Source organism: Notothenia rossii (assembly GCF_949606895.1).
Source record: "Notothenia rossii genome assembly, chromosome: 7".
NCBI lineage: Eukaryota > Metazoa > Chordata > Actinopteri > Perciformes > Nototheniidae > Notothenia > Notothenia rossii.
Genome location: NC_136905.1, coordinates 334,671 through 351,046, shown reverse-complemented (window position 1 = coordinate 351,046; position 16,376 = coordinate 334,671). Strand labels below are relative to the sequence as shown.

The 16,376-nt window shown below is 45.8% G+C and overlaps 1 protein-coding gene across 1 annotated transcript in view; it reads right to left on the bottom strand.

Moving 5' to 3' along the window:
- Positions 1–6,607: 6,607 nt before the first annotated feature.
- ankrd34a (ankyrin repeat domain 34A) overlaps positions 6,608–16,376 on the bottom strand; it is a 12,389-nt gene continuing 2,620 nt past the window's right edge. The window contains exon 2 of the mRNA XM_079692083.1: positions 6,608–10,388. Within this exon, the coding sequence (XP_079548209.1) occupies positions 8,784–10,334 (1,551 nt within the window). The 5' untranslated portion in view covers positions 10,335–10,388 and the 3' untranslated portion in view covers positions 6,608–8,783. The remainder of the gene's footprint in view (positions 10,389–16,376) is intronic.

Sequence of the window (16,376 nt, the reverse complement as noted above, 5' to 3'; positions counted from 1 at the left end):
AGAGACGCTCGTTTCAGATCAACTTTACAAAAACAGAGTTGAACGTGTTTTCCTCTGCACGTAGAGAACCCTAACCCTGTCCCATTTACTGCTATCCTGGTTATCTGTTGCTATCTGTATCTGTAGTTATCTGTTGCTATCTGTGTTTATCTGTATCTGTAGCTATCTGTGTTTATCTGTGGTTATCTGTATCTGTAGCTATCTGTGTTTATCTGTGGTTATCTGTATCTGTAGCTATCTGTGTTTATCTGTGGTTATCTGTATCTGTAGCTATCTGTGTTTATCTGTGGTTATCTGTATCTGTAGCTATCTGTGTTTATCTGTGGCTATCTGTTGCTATCTGTGTTTATCTGTGTTTATCTGTATCTGTAGTTATCTGTGGCTATCTGTGTTTATCTGTGGTTATCTGTTGCTATCTGTGGCTATCTGTGTTTATCTGTATCTGTAGTTATCTGTGGCTATCTGTGTTTATCTGTGGTTATCTGTTGCTATCTGTGTTTATCTGTATCTGTGTTTATCTGTAGTTATCTGTAGCTATCTGTGTTTATCTGTATCTGTAGTTATCTGTGGTTATCTGTATCCGTGGTTATCTGTTGCTATCTGTGTTTATCTGTATCTGTGGTTATCTGTAGTTATCTGTAGCTATCTGTATCTGTGTTTATCTTTATCTGTGGCTATCTGTAGCTATCTGTGTTTATCTGTAGTTGTCTGTGGCTATCTGTAGCTATCTGTGTTTATCTGTAGTTGTCTGTGGCTATCTGTATCTGTGTTTATCTGTATCTGTGTTTATCTGTATCTGTAGCTATCTGTAGTTATCTGTAGTTGTCTGTGGCTATCTGTAGCTATCTGTGTTTATCTGTAGTTGTCTGTGGCTATCTGTATCTGTGTTTATCTGTATCTGTGGTTATCTGTATCTGTAGCTATCTGTAGTTATCTTTATCTGTGGCTATCTGTATCTGTGTTTATCTGTATCTGTGGTTATCTGTGTTTATCTGTAGTTGTCTGTGGCTATCTGTATCTGTGTTTATCTTTATCTGTGGCTATCTGTGTTTATCTGTAGTTGTCTGTGGCTATCTGTATCTGTGTTTATCTTTATCTGTGGCTATCTGTGTTTATCTGTAGTTGTCTGTGTTTATCTGTATCTGTGTTTATCTGTATCTGTGTTTATCTGTATCTGTAGCTATCTGTAGTTATCTGTGGTTATCTGTATCTGTAGCTATCTGTAGTTATCTGTAGCTATCTGTGGCTATCTGTGTTTATCTGTATCTGTGGCTATCTGTGTTTATCTGTATCTGTGGCTATCTGTAGCTATCTGTGGTTATCTGTGGCTATCTGTGTTTATCTGTATCTGTAGCTATCTGTGTTTATCTGTATCTGTGGCTATCTGTGTTTATCTGTAGTTGTCTGTGGCTATCTGTATCTGTGGCTATCTGTAGCTATCTGTGTTTATCTGTATCTGTAGCTATCTGTGGTTATCTGTATCTGTAGCTATCTGTAGCTATCTGTGTTTATCTGTATCTGTGGCTATCTGTAGCTATCTGTGTTTATCTGTATCTGTAGCTATCTGTAGCTATCTGTGTTTATCTGTAGCTATCTGTGTTTATCTGTAGTTGTCTGTGGCTATCTGTAGCTATCTGTGTTTATCTGTAGCTATCTGTGTTTATCTGTATCTGTAGCTATCTGTAGCTATCTGTGTTTATCCGTATCTGTGGCTATCTGTAGCTATCTGTGTTTATCTGTGTCTGTGGCTATCTGTAGCTATCTGTGTTTATCTGTAGTTGTCTGTGGCTATCTGTGTTTATCTGTATCTGTAGTTATCTGTGGCTATCTGTGTTTATCTGTATCTGTAGTTATCTGTGGCTATCTGTGGCTATCTGTAGTTATCTGTGGCTATCTGTGTTTATCTGTATCTGTAGCTATCTGTGTTTATCTGTATCTGCGGCTATCTGTGTTTATCTGTATCTGTAGCTATCTGTGTTTATCTGTATCTGTAGCTATCTGTGTTTATCTGTATCTGCGGCTATCTGTGTTTATCTGTATCTGTAGCTATCTGTGTTTATCTGTATCTGTAGCTATCTGTGTTTATCTGTATCTGTAGCTATCTGTGTTTATCTGTAGTTATCTGTGGCTATCTGTGTTTATCTGTATCTGTAGTTATCTGTGGCTATCTGTGTTTATCTGTATCTGTAGCTATCTGTGGCTATCTGTAGTTATCTGTGGCTATCTGTGTTTATCTGTATCTGTAGTTATCTGTAGCTATCTGTGTTTATCTGTATCTGTGGCTATCTGTGTTTATCTGTATCTGTAGCTATCTGTAGCTATCTGTGTTTATCTGTATCTGTGGCTATCTGTGTTTATCTGTATCTGTAGCTATCTGTAGCTATCTGTGTTTATCCGTATCTGTGGCTATCTGTAGCTATCTGTGTTTATCTGTATCTGTGGCTATCTGTGTTTATCTGTATCTGTAGCTATCTGTAGCTATCTGTGTTTATCTGTATCTGTAGCTATCTGTGTTTATCTGTATCTGTAGCTATCTGTAGCTATCTGTGTTTATCCGTATCTGTGGCTATCTGTAGCTATCTGTGTTTATCTGTATCTGTGGCTATCTGTGTTTATCTGTATCTGTAGTTATCTGTGGCTATCTGTGTTTATCTGTATCTGTAGCTATCTGTAGCTATCTGTGTTTATCTGTATCTGTGGCTATCTGTGTTTATCTGTATCTGTAGCTATCTGTAGCTATCTGTGTTTATCTGTATCTGTGGCTATCTGTGTTTATCTGTATCTGTAGCTATCTGTAGCTATCTGTGTTTATCTGTATCTGTAGCTATCTGTGTTTATCTGTATCTGTAGCTATCTGTAGCTATCTGTGTTTATCCGTATCTGTGGCTATCTGTAGCTATCTGTGTTTATCTGTATCTGTGGCTATCTGTAGCTATCTGTGTTTATCTGTAGTTGTCTGTGGCTATCTGTGTTTATCTGTATCTGCGGCTATCTGTGTTTATCTGTATCTGTAGCTATCTGTGTTTATCTGTATCTGTAGCTATCTGTGTTTATCTGTATCTGTAGCTATCTGTGTTTATCTGTAGTTATCTGTGGCTATCTGTGTTTATCTGTATCTGTAGCTATCTGTAGCTATCTGTGTTTATCTGTATCTGTAGCTATCTGTAGCTATCTGTGTTTATCTGTATCTGTAGCTATCTGTGTTTATCTGTAGTTATCTGTGGCTATCTGTGTTTATCTGTATCTGTAGCTATCTGTGGCTATCTGTGTTTATCTGTATCTGTAGCTATCTGTAGCTATCTGTGTTTATCTGTATCTGTAGCTATCTGTGTTTATCTGTATCTGTAGCTATCTGTGTTTATCTGTATCTGTAGCTATCTGTAGCTATCTGTGTTTATCTGTATCTGTGGCTATCTGTAGCTATCTGTGTTTATCTGTATCTGTAGCTATCTGTGTTTATCTGTATCTGTAGCTATCTCTAGCTATCTGTGTTTATCTGTATCTGTGGCTATCTGTGGCTATCTGTGTTTATCTGTATCTGTAGCTATCTGTAGCTATCTGTGTTTATCTGTATCTGTAGCTATCTGTGTTTATCTGTATCTGTGGCTATCTGTGTTTATCTGTAGTTATCTGTGGCTATCTGTGGTTATCTGTATCTGTAGCTATCTGTAGCTATCTGTGTTTATCTGTATCTGTAGCTATCTGTGTTTATCTGTATCTGTAGCTATCTGTGTTTATCTGTATCTGTAGCTATCTGTAGCTATCTGTGTTTATCTGTATCTGTAGCTATCTGTAGCTATCTGTGTTTATCTGTATCTGTAGCTATCTGTAGCTATCTGTGTTTATCTGTATCTGTAGCTATCTGTAGTTATCTGTAGCTATCTGTGTTTATCTGTATCTGTAGCTATCTGTAGCTATCTGTGTTTATCTGTATCTGTAGCTATCTGTAGCTATCTGTGTTTATCTGTATCTGTGGCTATCTGTATCTATCTGTGTTTATCTGTATCTGTGGCTATCTGTAGCTATCTGTGTTTATCTGTAGTTGTCTGTGGCTATCTGTAGTTATCTGTGGCTATCTGTGTTTATCTGTATCTGTAGCTATCTGTGTTTATCTGTAGTTATCTGTGTTTATCTGTATCTGTAGCTATCTGTGTTTATCTGTAGCTATCTGTGTTTATCTGTATCTGTAGCTATCTGTGTTTATCTGTATCTGTAGCTATCTGTAGCTATCTGTGTTTATCTGTATCTGTAGTTGTCTGTAGCTATCTGTGTTTATCTGTAGTTATCTGTGTTTATCTGTATCTGTAGCTATCTGTGTTTATCTGTAGCTATCTGTGTTTATCTGTATCTGTAGTTGTCTGTAGCTATCTGTGTTTATCTGTATCTGTGGCTATCTGTAGCTATCTGTGTTTATCTGTAGTTATCTGTGTTTATCTGTATCTGTAGCTATCTGTGTTTATCTGTAGTTATCTGTGTTTATCTGTATCTGTAGCTATCTGTGTTTATCTGTAGCTATCTGTGTTTATCTGTATCTGTAGTTGTCTGTAGCTATCTGTGTTTATCTGTATCTGTGTTTATCTGTAGCTATCTGTGTTTATCTGTAGCTATCTGTGTTTATCTGTATCTGTGGCTATCTGTAGCTATCTGTGTTTATCTGTAGCTATCTGTGTTTATCTGTAGTTGTCTGTGGCTATCTGTAGTTATCTGTGGCTATCTGTATCTGTGTTTATCTGTATCTGTGGCTATCTGTGTTTATCTGTATCTGTAGCTATCTGTGTTTATCTTTATCTGTAGCTATCTGTGGCTATCTGTGTTTATCTGTGGCTATCTGTATCTGTGTTTATCTGTATCTGTATCTGTGTTTATCTGTGGCTATCTGTATCTGTGTTTATCTGTATCTGTATCTGTGTTTATCTGTATCTGTGTTTATCTGTATCTGTATCTGTGTTTATCTGTATCTGTGGCTATCTGTAGCTATCTGTGTTTATCTGTGGCTATCTGTATCTGTGTTTATCTGTATCTGTATCTGTGTTTATCTGTATCTGTGTTTATCTGTATCTGTATCTGTGTTTATCTGTATCTGTATCTGTGTTTATCTGTATCTGTATCTGTGTTTATCTGTATCTGTAGTTATCTGTAGCTATCTGTGTTTATCTGTATCTGTGGCTATCTGTGTTTATCTGTATCTGTATCTGTGTTTATCTGTATCTGTGTTTATCTGTATCTGTGGCTATCTGTAGCTATCTGTGTTTATCTGTATCTGTAGCTATCTGTGGCTATCTGTATCTGTGTTTATCTTTATCTGTATCTGTATCTGTGTTTATCTTTATCTGTAGCTATCTGTAGCTATCTGTAGCTATCTGTGTTTATCTTTATCTGTAGCTATCTGTAGCTATCTGTGGCTATCTGTGTTTATCTGTATCTGTGTTTATCTGTATCTTTGGCTATCTGTAGTTATCTGTGGCTATCCGTAGCTATCTGTGTTTATCTGTATCTGTAGTTATCTGTAGTTGTCTGTGGCTATCTGTATCTGTGTTTATCTGTATCTGTAGCTATCTGTGTTTATCTGTATCTGTAGCTATCTGTGGCTATCTGTGTTTATCTGTATCTGTAGTTATCTGTAGCTATCTGTGTTTATCTTTATCTGTAGCTATCTGTGGCTATCTGTGTTTATCTGTATCTGTGTTTATCTGTATCTGTGGCTATCTGTGGCTATCTGTGTTTATCTGTGGCTATCTGTGTTTATCTGTATCTGTGGCTATCTGTAGTTATCTGTGGCTATCCGTAGCTATCTGTGTTTATCTGTATCTGTAGTTATCTGTGTTTATCTGTAGTTGTCTGTGGCTATCTGTATCTGTGTTTATCTGTATCTGTGGCTATCTGTGTTTATCTGTATCTGTAGCTATCTGTAGCTATCTGTATCTGTGGTTATCTGTATCTGTAGCTATCTGTGTTTATCTGTATCTGTGGCTATCTGTAGTTATCTGTATCTGTGGTTATCTGTATCTGTAGTTATCTGTGTTTATCTATATCTTTGTTTATCTGTATCTGTAGTTATCTGTGGCTATCTGTGATTATCTGTATCTGTGTTTATCTGTGATTATCTGTATCTGTGTTTATCTGTGGTTATCTGTAGCTATCTGTGTTTATCCGTGGTTATCTGTATCTGTAGCTATCTGTAGCTATCTGTGGCTATCTGTAGTTATCTATAGCTATCTGTGGCTATCTGTAGTTATCTATAGCTATCTGTGGCTATCTGTAGTTATCTGTGGCTATCTGTGATTATCTATATCTGTGTTTATCTGTATCTGTGGTTATCTGTGGCTATCTGTGATTATCTATATCTGTGGTTATCTGTATCTGTAGTTATCTGTAGCTATCTGTGGCTATCTGTAGCTATCTGTGGCTATATCTAGCTATCGGTAGTTAGCTTATTAGATACTTCTTTAAATATCATCCTTCATTCAGGTCCCTTTAACCTGTTAGCATGTTAGCAGCTAGCACTCAGGATCGGTGGCAGGTTTCTGTGTAGAGCAGGCCATAAAGGGACAGCAAACCTGAGCCATCTGCAGATCTGCAGCAGGTCTCGGTCTGAGAGGCCGTCTCCCTGTTGTTGAGGTTCATGCTAAGCCAGGGCTGCCAACATTTGAGTTCAGCTTGGAGTGAGATTTTTTTTTTTAAATAAACGTTCATGTGTACAGTGTTACAAATGTATTGAACATGCACAAACTAGGGTTTCCTATTAATGTACCGGGCGCTCCAGTGGAACACGCACATACACAGTGTACCCGCGGCTCTTACAATGAAGGCTCGATAATCAGCTCACAGCATATAAAATGGCATATAGGTGTAAGCAGAGGTAAAGTGCTATTTTATATATATATTTTTAAATCTTGAAGTGAAATGCATCAACCTGGTGCACTTTGAGAGCAAAATGAATTTAAGGATACATCTCTCAACACCCATAGGAAACAGAACTGTAAACAGATTTTCTTTTTGTTTATGGATATTTTATAAATCACTTCCTTTTTAAACTGTATTCTTGTTTCACTGTCATCGAGTATTTCATAACTGTTTTTCATTTATTCTCATAAAAGGTGACCAAACCGTTTGAGAGCCACTGAGATAACTAGACTAAAGTATCTAAACAGAGTCCCTTAGCTCACTGAGCTGTAGTTCTCTCTCAGTCTGACAGGACAGAGCTCTCCCTCTCCTTGTTTTAGAAACAGCTTCTATCCGTTAGCGCAGCTAGCTAACCAGATGCTAACACCAACAATGCAGACAGTGAGTTTGGTAGAAATATACTGAATAATAGTAAAGTTATTTAAGATGATGCCATATTCATTGAAGATTTTACATTATAAATATTCCCCAACATTATTCAAAAGCCTATTCTTCCAAACTCTCTGCTGTAGTATGACACACAGGAGACTATTGATGTGTGTGGGGAGTTATAGTAATAAGCTTTATAATAGTGATTGAATATTATTGTATTCTCTTTTTTGGGAGTTGCACTTTGCAGACGGTCCCTGAGCACTCGTTTCTTCTCCGGCTGCGGATAGAGACCAATGTAATGTGTCCAGCTCGGAGGACGGCGCGTATTGGCTTTTTTTGATGAAAGTTTGACTGTAGTTCGTTGTCGACCTCACCACGGTACTGAGGAGACGTCATTTGTGTCTGAATAACGTTTTGTTCATGAGTTGTTGATCCGTGAAATCAGAATCTCCCAATATCGCTCCATCTTTACTGAACCAAGCCAGAAGACCGTCTCATTTCGTAGACCGCTCGGTTTGCTGTTCCTTCACTTTATTTTTATATTTATATACATTTATTTTGGACGAAAACTTGGCGTGAGGAAAGGCATGTGTGGCGTGAGTGCGTGAGATATGGGTTAATTGCGTGTCTCACGCTCAATGCGTGAGGGTTGGCAGCCCTGGCTAAGCTAAACTAGCACTCTGCTGGTCTCACTGAGATGAGGGTCTCTGCAGGGACAGGAAGTAGGACTTCAGGGTGGTAGTCCTGGCTCTATTGCAGGTCTTTACAGTATTTACAGTCAGCAGGTTTTGGTTCAAACTGTCCACACAACATCTTTGGAGTTTCATAAACAAGAAAACCAGGTTTCATCTAAACCCGGATTAGATCCAGAACCTGGTCAGTAAATAAAAACTCACAGAATCACAGCGATTATATGTGTGTAGTTACAGGAAGTACATTGCAGCAGGTCCACACGAGACCACATCCTGCAGGACAGGGATTATAAACATGACGTCAGAGTCCACCATCATCAGTCCTGCCTCAGGTTCCTCCGCTGACAGAAACAGACCTCAGTGCAAAGTGCATCAGTAAACAGAGACCAGGTTTCAGTCTGCAAGGGATTGAAGTTGTAAAGTGAGTCTAAATCACGAGAGGGGAGGATCCTCAGAGACCTACAGGTCTTTGGTCTGGACTGAGGGGGTCCGTTGGTCTTTGGTCTGGACTGAAAGGGTCTGGTGATCTTTAGTCTGGACTGAAAGGGTCTGGTGGTCTTTAGTCTGGACTGAGAGGGTCTGGTGGTCTTTAGTCTGGACTGAGAGGGTCTGGTGGTCTTTAGTCTGGACTGAGAGGGTCTGGTGGTCTTTAGTCTGGACTGAAAGGGTCTGGTTGTCTTTAGTCCTGACTGAGGCCTCAGAGGGGGTCCTGGTGGGTGTGGCCCCCTCCCCCCTCTCGGTTCAGATGGTGATGATATGATGAAGCAGGTTTACAGTAAACCCCCCCTTACAGTCTACTTAATGCTTTGCCCCTCCTCAGTCCCCGCTGGACTCAAGGACCCTCTCCGCCAGGACCTCCTGGAAGGTGGAGAGTTGCTTCATCTGCTCGGTCTGCATCGAGTGTCTCCGCATCAGCTTCTTCTTCATCTTGAAGTCTGGACCCCGTTTGGGGGAGGCGGGGGCCACAGGGACCAGAATCTTGGGCCCAGCGTGGACCGGGGAGGTGGGTTTACCGTTGGCCCGGATGTCAGGGATGGGTCTCTGAGGGTTGATGTTGAGGGGGGGCAGGAAGCCGGGCCTGGTGTGGGAGATGTGGTCCAGCAGGAGGGTCCCGGACCCCCGGCGCTCCAGGAGCCCCCGGCGGCGCAGGACGGGGGACACAGAGCTGGGGATGTTCTCCAGTGACTCCCTGGGGGACAGCAGAGACAAGGGGGACGCGTTGAAGCGCCGCCGATCCACCGACACCCGGCCCGAGTCTGGAGACCCTGGACTGGACTCCGGGCAGAGGTGGGTGTCGGACTCGTAGTGCTCCATGCGGGTCAGTTTGGGGTGGATCAGAGCCCGGGCCCCTCCTGGAACCCCAGCGTTCTCCTGGGTCTCCGGGGCCGTGTTCCTGCGGTACAGGATCTGGTGCTGCTGGACCTTGTCGGCCCAGGAGGCCCCGGAGAGGGGGGCGTAGTCCTCCGAGACGGACCGGTCCATCAGTTTTGGGGAACAGGGGTCGTGGGTCTCGATGCTGTGTCGCCGGGACAACCGCGGTCTGGCCGGGTCTGTTAGAGACAAGCCGTTCATCTGGAATATGGTGCTGCTGCAGCCCCCATCCTCAAGACCCCCGTCCCTCGGAGGAACCAGGACTGAGGGGGCCACCAGACCCCAGGGCTCCGAGTTCAGCCTCTTCAGCAGCTTGCGGGGGGGCGGCCTCTTGTCTCCCGGGGGTCTGGCTGAGGGCAGCGGCAGAGCCGTGGTCAGCGCGAAGCTAAAGATCCCGTCCTGGTCTCCGGCCGGTGAGGAGGTCCGGATCTCCACGTCGGAGGGGGACATGCAGTCTGGAGCCAGCTTGTCCACGATGGCAGGGGAGGGGGGGGCGTTCAAGTACTGCTTGGTCTTCTTGGTGCCGGACGGAGAAGTGTCAGAGGTGATGATTATCACTTCCTTTCCTTTGGCCTTGCAGGCGTCCAGCAGGACCTGCAGGGTGTCCCGGTCCCCCTTGTTGATGGCATGGACCAGAGCAGAGGAGCCGGAGTAGTCCTTGAGGCTGGGGTCCGCCCCGTTCTCCAGCAGCAGCGAGACTACTTCCCGGCCTGCCTGCTCCACGCAGGCATGGATCAGCGCCGTGCGGCCACACTTGTCCGGGATGTTGGGGTCGGCACCCTTCTCCAGCAGGTAGCGGACCATCCTCTGCCTGGCCAGCGGGTCCTCATAGGCCGCGAGGCAGGCAGCACAAACCGGGGTCTCCCCGCGGTCGTTGCCCTCGTTGATGTAGGCGCCGCCTTCCAGCAGCAGGCGGGTCAGACGCAGCTTCCCCTGGAACACCGCCTTCAGGAGGGCGTTCCCCTCCGTCTGCAGGGGGACTCCATCTCCCATCATGCACCTCACCTCAGACCTCCTGCAGGCTGAGGGTCCGCCACAGAGTCACATGACCTGCAGGAGAAACCAGACCGAATTCAGGTTCAGGTCTAGCAGGGACCCTGTTTCCTGTCACAGCACCTGCAGCTCCTCCAATCACAGACCTGACCCCCACAATAACAGGAAATACAAAGGAAAGAGAGGAGGCCCCCCCCCAATGGAGCTGACACACGCCCGGTCTAAAGTCAACACTGATGAACTGAACACACACTCAGGTGTGTTTACCTGCGGAAACACTGTGTTTACATTCAGTGAGAAAGGGACCATATGGACACACACACACACACACACACACACACACACACACACACACACACACACACACACACACACACACACACACACACACACACACGCGTGTATGATTTACACCGTCAGAACTACAGACGCTTGTTTCCTCTGATGTTCTGATGTGCTGTAGTACACAGCCCGGCCACCAGGGGCTCTGCTGCCGACCTCATTTTTACACAAAGTTGAATGAGATGTTCTCCAGTGAGGACGGAGGCCTTCAGGACGCTCTACAACCAGATCTCTTCCATCAGGAGGAGCAGCTTCAGCAACAACACGTGCAGCGTTTAGAGAACATTCAGCAGCTGGAGGAGACATGGCAGCGTTTACTAAGAGCTACAGAAACCAGACACTGAAGAAGCTCAAAACACAACGGAGACCAGGGGACACTAAAGAGTGACGCACACAGCTGGAGATAAGGGGACACTAAAGAGTGACGCACACAGCTGGAGATAAGGGGACACTAAAGAGTGACGCACACAGCTGGAGATAAGGGGACACTAAAGAGTGACGCACACAGCTGGAGATAAGGGGACACTAAAGAGTGACGCACACAGCTGGAGATAAGGGGACACTAAAGAGTGACGCACACAGCTGGAGATAAGGGGACACTAAAGAGTGACGCACACAGCTGGAGATAAGGGGACACTAAAGAGTGACGCACACAGCTGGAGACCAGGGGACACTAAATAGTGACGCACACAGCTGGAGATAAGGGGACACTAAAGAGTGACGCACACAGCTGGAGATAAGGGGACACTAAAGAGTGACACACACAGCTGGAGACCAGGGGACACTAAAGAGTGACGCACACAGCTGGAGATAAGGGGACACTCAAGAGTGACGCACACAGCTGGAGATAAGGGGACACTAAAGAGTGACGCACACAGCTGGAGACCAGGGGACACTAAAGAGTGACGCACACAGCTGGAGATAAGGGGACACTCAAGAGTGACGCACACAGCTGGAGACCAGGGGACACTCAAGAGTGACGCACACAGCTGGAGACCAGGGGACACTCAAGAGTGACGCACACAGCTGGAGATAAGGGGACACTAAAGAGTGACGCACACAGCTGGAGACCAGGGGACACTAAAGAGTGACGCACACAGCTGGAGACCAGGGGACACTAAAGAGTGACACACACAGCTGGAGACCAGGGGACACTAAAGTGTGACACACACAGCTGGAGACCAGGAGACACTAAAGTGTGACGCACACAGCTGGAGACCAGGGGACACTAAAGAGTGACACACACAGCTGGAGACCAGGGGACACTAAAGAGTGACGCACACAGCTGGTAGACCAGGGGACACTAAACACTGACACACACAGCTGGAGACCAGGGGACACTAAAGAGTGACGCACACAGCTGGGAGACCAGGGGACACTTACGAGTGACGCACACAGCTGGAGACCAGGGGACACTAAAGAGTGACGCACACAGCTGGGAGACAAGGGGACACTAAAGAGTGACACACACAGCTGGGAGACCAGGGGACATTAAAGAGTGACGCACACAGCTGGGAGACAAGGGGACACTAAAGAGTGACGCACACAGCTGGAGACCAGGGGACACTAAAGAGTGACGCACACAGCTGGTAGACCAGGGGACACTAAAGAGTGACGCACACAGCTGGAAACCAGGGGACACTAAAGAGTGACACACACAGCTGGAGACCAGGGGACACTAAAGAGTGACACACACAGCTGGAGACCAGGGGACACTAAAGAGTGACACACACAGCTGGTAGACCAGGGGACACTAAAGAGTGACGCACACAGCTGGAGACCAGTGGACACTAAAGAGTGACGCAGACAGCTGGGAGACCAGGGGACACTAACGAGTGACGCACACAGCTGGGAGACCAGGGGACATTAAAGATTGACGCACACAGCTGGACACCAGGGGACACTAAAGAGTGACACACACAGCTGGAGATAAGGGGACACTAAAGAGTGACGCACACAGCTGGAGACCAGGAGACACTAAAGTGTGACGCACACAGCTGGAGACCAGGGGACACTAAAGAGTGACACACACAGCTGGAGACCAGGGGACACTAAAGTGTGACACACACAGCTGGAGACCAGGAGACACTAAAGTGTGACGCACACAGCTGGAGACCAGGGGACACTAAAGAGTGACACACACAGCTGGAGACCAGGGGACACTAAAGAGTGACGCACACAGCTGGTAGACCAGGGGACACTAAAGAGTGACGCACACAGCTGGTAGACCAGGGGACACTAACGAATGACGCACACAGCTGGGAGACCAGGGGACACTAAAGAGTGACGCACAAAGCTGGACACCAGGGGACACTAAAGAGTGACACACACAGCTGTGAGACCAGGGGACAATAAAGAGTGACACACACAGCTGGAGACCAGGGGACACTAAAGAGTGACACACACAGCTGGAGACCAGGGGACACTAAAGTGTGACACACACAGCTGGAGACCAGGAGACACTAAAGTGTGACGCACACAGCTGGAGACCAGGGGACACTAAAGAATGACGCACACAGTTGGAGACCAGGGGACACTAAAGAGTGACGCACACAGCTGGAGACCAGGGGACACTAAAGAGTGACGCACACAGCTGGAGACCAGGAGACACTAAAGTGTGACGCACACAGCTGGAGACCAGGGGACACTAAAGAGTGACACACACAGCTGGAGACCAGGGGACACTAAAGTGTGACACACACAGCTGGAGACCAGGAGACACTAAAGTGTGACGCACACAGCTGGAGACCAGGGGACACTAAAGAGTGACGCACACAGCTGGTAGACCAGGGGACACTAACGAATGACGCACACAGCTGGGAGACCAGGGGACACTAAAGAGTGACGCACAAAGCTGGACACCAGGGGACACTAAAGAGTGACACACACAGCTGTGAGACCAGGGGACAATAAAGAGTGACACACACAGCTGGAGATAAGGGGACACTAAAGAGTGACGCACACAGCTGGAGACCAGGGGACACTAAAGAGTGACGCACACAGCTGGGAGACCAGGGGACACTAAAGAGTGACACACACAGCTGGGAGACCAGGGGACACTCAAGAGTGACGCACACAGCTGGGAGACAAGGGGACACTAAAGAGCGACGCACACAGCTGGAGACCAGGGGACACTAAAGAGTGACGCACACAGCTGGTAGACCAGGGGACACTAAAGAGTGACGCACACAGCTGGAAACCAGTGGACACTAAAGTGTGACGCACACAGCTGGGAGACCAGGGGACACTAAAGAGTGACGCTGGAGATAAGGGGACACTAAAGAGTGACGCACACAGCTTGGAGACCAGGGGACACTAAAGAGTGACGCACACAGCTGGAGACCAGGGGACACTAAAGAGTGACGCACACAGCTGGGAGACCAGGGGACACTAAAGAGTGACGCACACAGCTGGGAGACCAGGGGACGCTAAAGAGTGACGCACACAGCTGGGAGACCAGGGTACACTAATGTGTGACGCACACAGCTGGAGACCAGGGGACATTAAAGAGTGACACACACAGCTGGAGACCAGGGGACACTAAAGAATGACGCACACAGCTGGAGACCAGGGGACACTAAAGAGTGACGCACACAGCTGGGAGACCAGGGGACACTAAAGAGTGACGCACACAGCTGGAGACCAGGGGACACTAAAGAATGACACACACAGCTGGAGACCAGGGGACACTAAAGAGTGACGCACACAGCTGGAGACCAGGGGACACTAAAGTGTGACACACACAGCTGGAGACCAGGAGACACTAAAGTGTGACGCACACAGCTGGAGACCAGGGGACACTAAAGAATGACGCACACAGCTGGAGACCAGGGGACACTAAAGAATGACGCACACAGCTGGAGACCAGGGGACACTAAAGAATGACGCACACAGGTGACGTTAAGGATGATAGAGCTGAACAACTGTCTCTGGTTGGAAACTGAAATGTGTTCTGCTCTCATTCTGGTCTCATTCTGGTCTCTGGTCTCATTCTGGTCTCATTCTGGTCTCTGGTCTCATTCTGGTCTCTTTCTGGTCTCTTTCTGGTCTCATTCTGTTCTCTGGTCTCTTTCTGGTCTCTTTCTGGTCTCTTTCTAATCTCATTCTGGTCTCATTCTGGTCTCATTCTGGTCTCTTTCTGGTCTCATTCTCATTCTGGTCTCATTCTGGTCTCATTCTCATTCTGGTCTCATTCTCATTCTGGTCTCATTCTGGTCTCTTTCTGGTCTCTTTCTGGTCTCATTCTCATTCTGGTCTCATTCTGGTCTCATTCTGGTCTCTTTCTGGTCTATTTCTGGTCTCATTCTGGTCTCATTCTGGTCTCTTTCTGGTCTCATTCTGGTCTCATTCTGGTCTCATTCTGGTCTCTTTCTGGTCTCATTCTGGTCTCATTCTGGTCTCGTTCTGGTCTCATTCTGGTCTCATTCTGGTCTCATTCTGGTCTCTTTCTGGTCTCATTCTCATTCTGGTCTCATTCTGGTCTCATTCTGGTCTCATTCTCATTCTGGTCTCATTCTGGTCTCATTCTCATTCTGGTCTCATTCTGGTCTCATTCTGGTCTCTTTCTGGTCTCTTTCTGGTCTCATTCTCATTCTGGTCTCATTCTCATTCTGGCCTCGTTCTGGTCTCATTCTGGTCTCTTTCTGGTCTCTTTCTGGTCTCTTTCTGGTCTCATTCTGGTCTCTTTCTGGTCTCTTTCTGGTCTCTTTCTGGTCTCATTCTGGTCTCATTCTCATTCTGGTCTCATTCTGGTCTCATTCTCATTCTGGTCTCATTCTGGTCTCATTCTGGTCTCATTCTCATTCTGGTCTCATTCTGGTCTCATTCTCATTCTGGTCTCATTCTGGTCTCATTCTCATTCTGGTCTCATTCTGGTCTCATTCTCATTCTGGTCTCATTCTGGTCTCATTCTGGTCTCATTCTCATTCTGGTCTCATTCTGGTCTCATTCTGGTCTCATTCTGGTCTCATTCTTGTCTCATTCTCATTCTGGCCTCATTCTGGTCTCATTCTCTTTCTGGTCTCATTTTGGTCTCATTTTCATTCTGGTCTCATTCTGTTCTCATTCTGGTCTCATTCTGGTCTCATTCTCTTTCTGGTCTCATTCTGGTCTCATTCTCATTCTGGTCTAATTCTGGTCTCATTCTCTTTCTGGTCTCGTTCTGGTCTCATTCTGGTCTCATTCTCATTCTGGTCTCTTTCTGGTCTCATTCTCATTCTGGTCTCTTTCTGGTCTCATTCTGGTCTCATTCTCTTTCTGGTCTCGTTCTGGTCTCATTCTGGTCTCATTCTGGTCTCATTCTCATTCTGGTCTCATTCTGGTCTCATTCTCATTCTGGTCTCATTCTGGTCTCATTCTCATTCTGGTCTCTTTCTGGTCTCATTCTGGTCTCGTTCTCTTTCTGGTCTCATTCTGGTCTCATTCTCTTTCTGGTCTCGTTCTGGTCTCATTCTGGTCTCATTCTGGTCTCATTCTCATTCTGGTCTCATTCTGGTCTCATTCTCTTTCTGGTCTCGTTCTGGTCTCATTCTGGTCTCATTCTCTTTCTGGTCTCATTCTGGTCTCATTCTCTTTCTGGTCTCGTTCTGGTCTCATTCTCATTCTGGTCTCATTCTGGTCTCGTTCTGGTCTCATTCTCATTCTGGTCTCATTCTGGTCTCATTCTGGTCTCATTCTCTTTCTGGTCTCATTCTGGTCTCATTC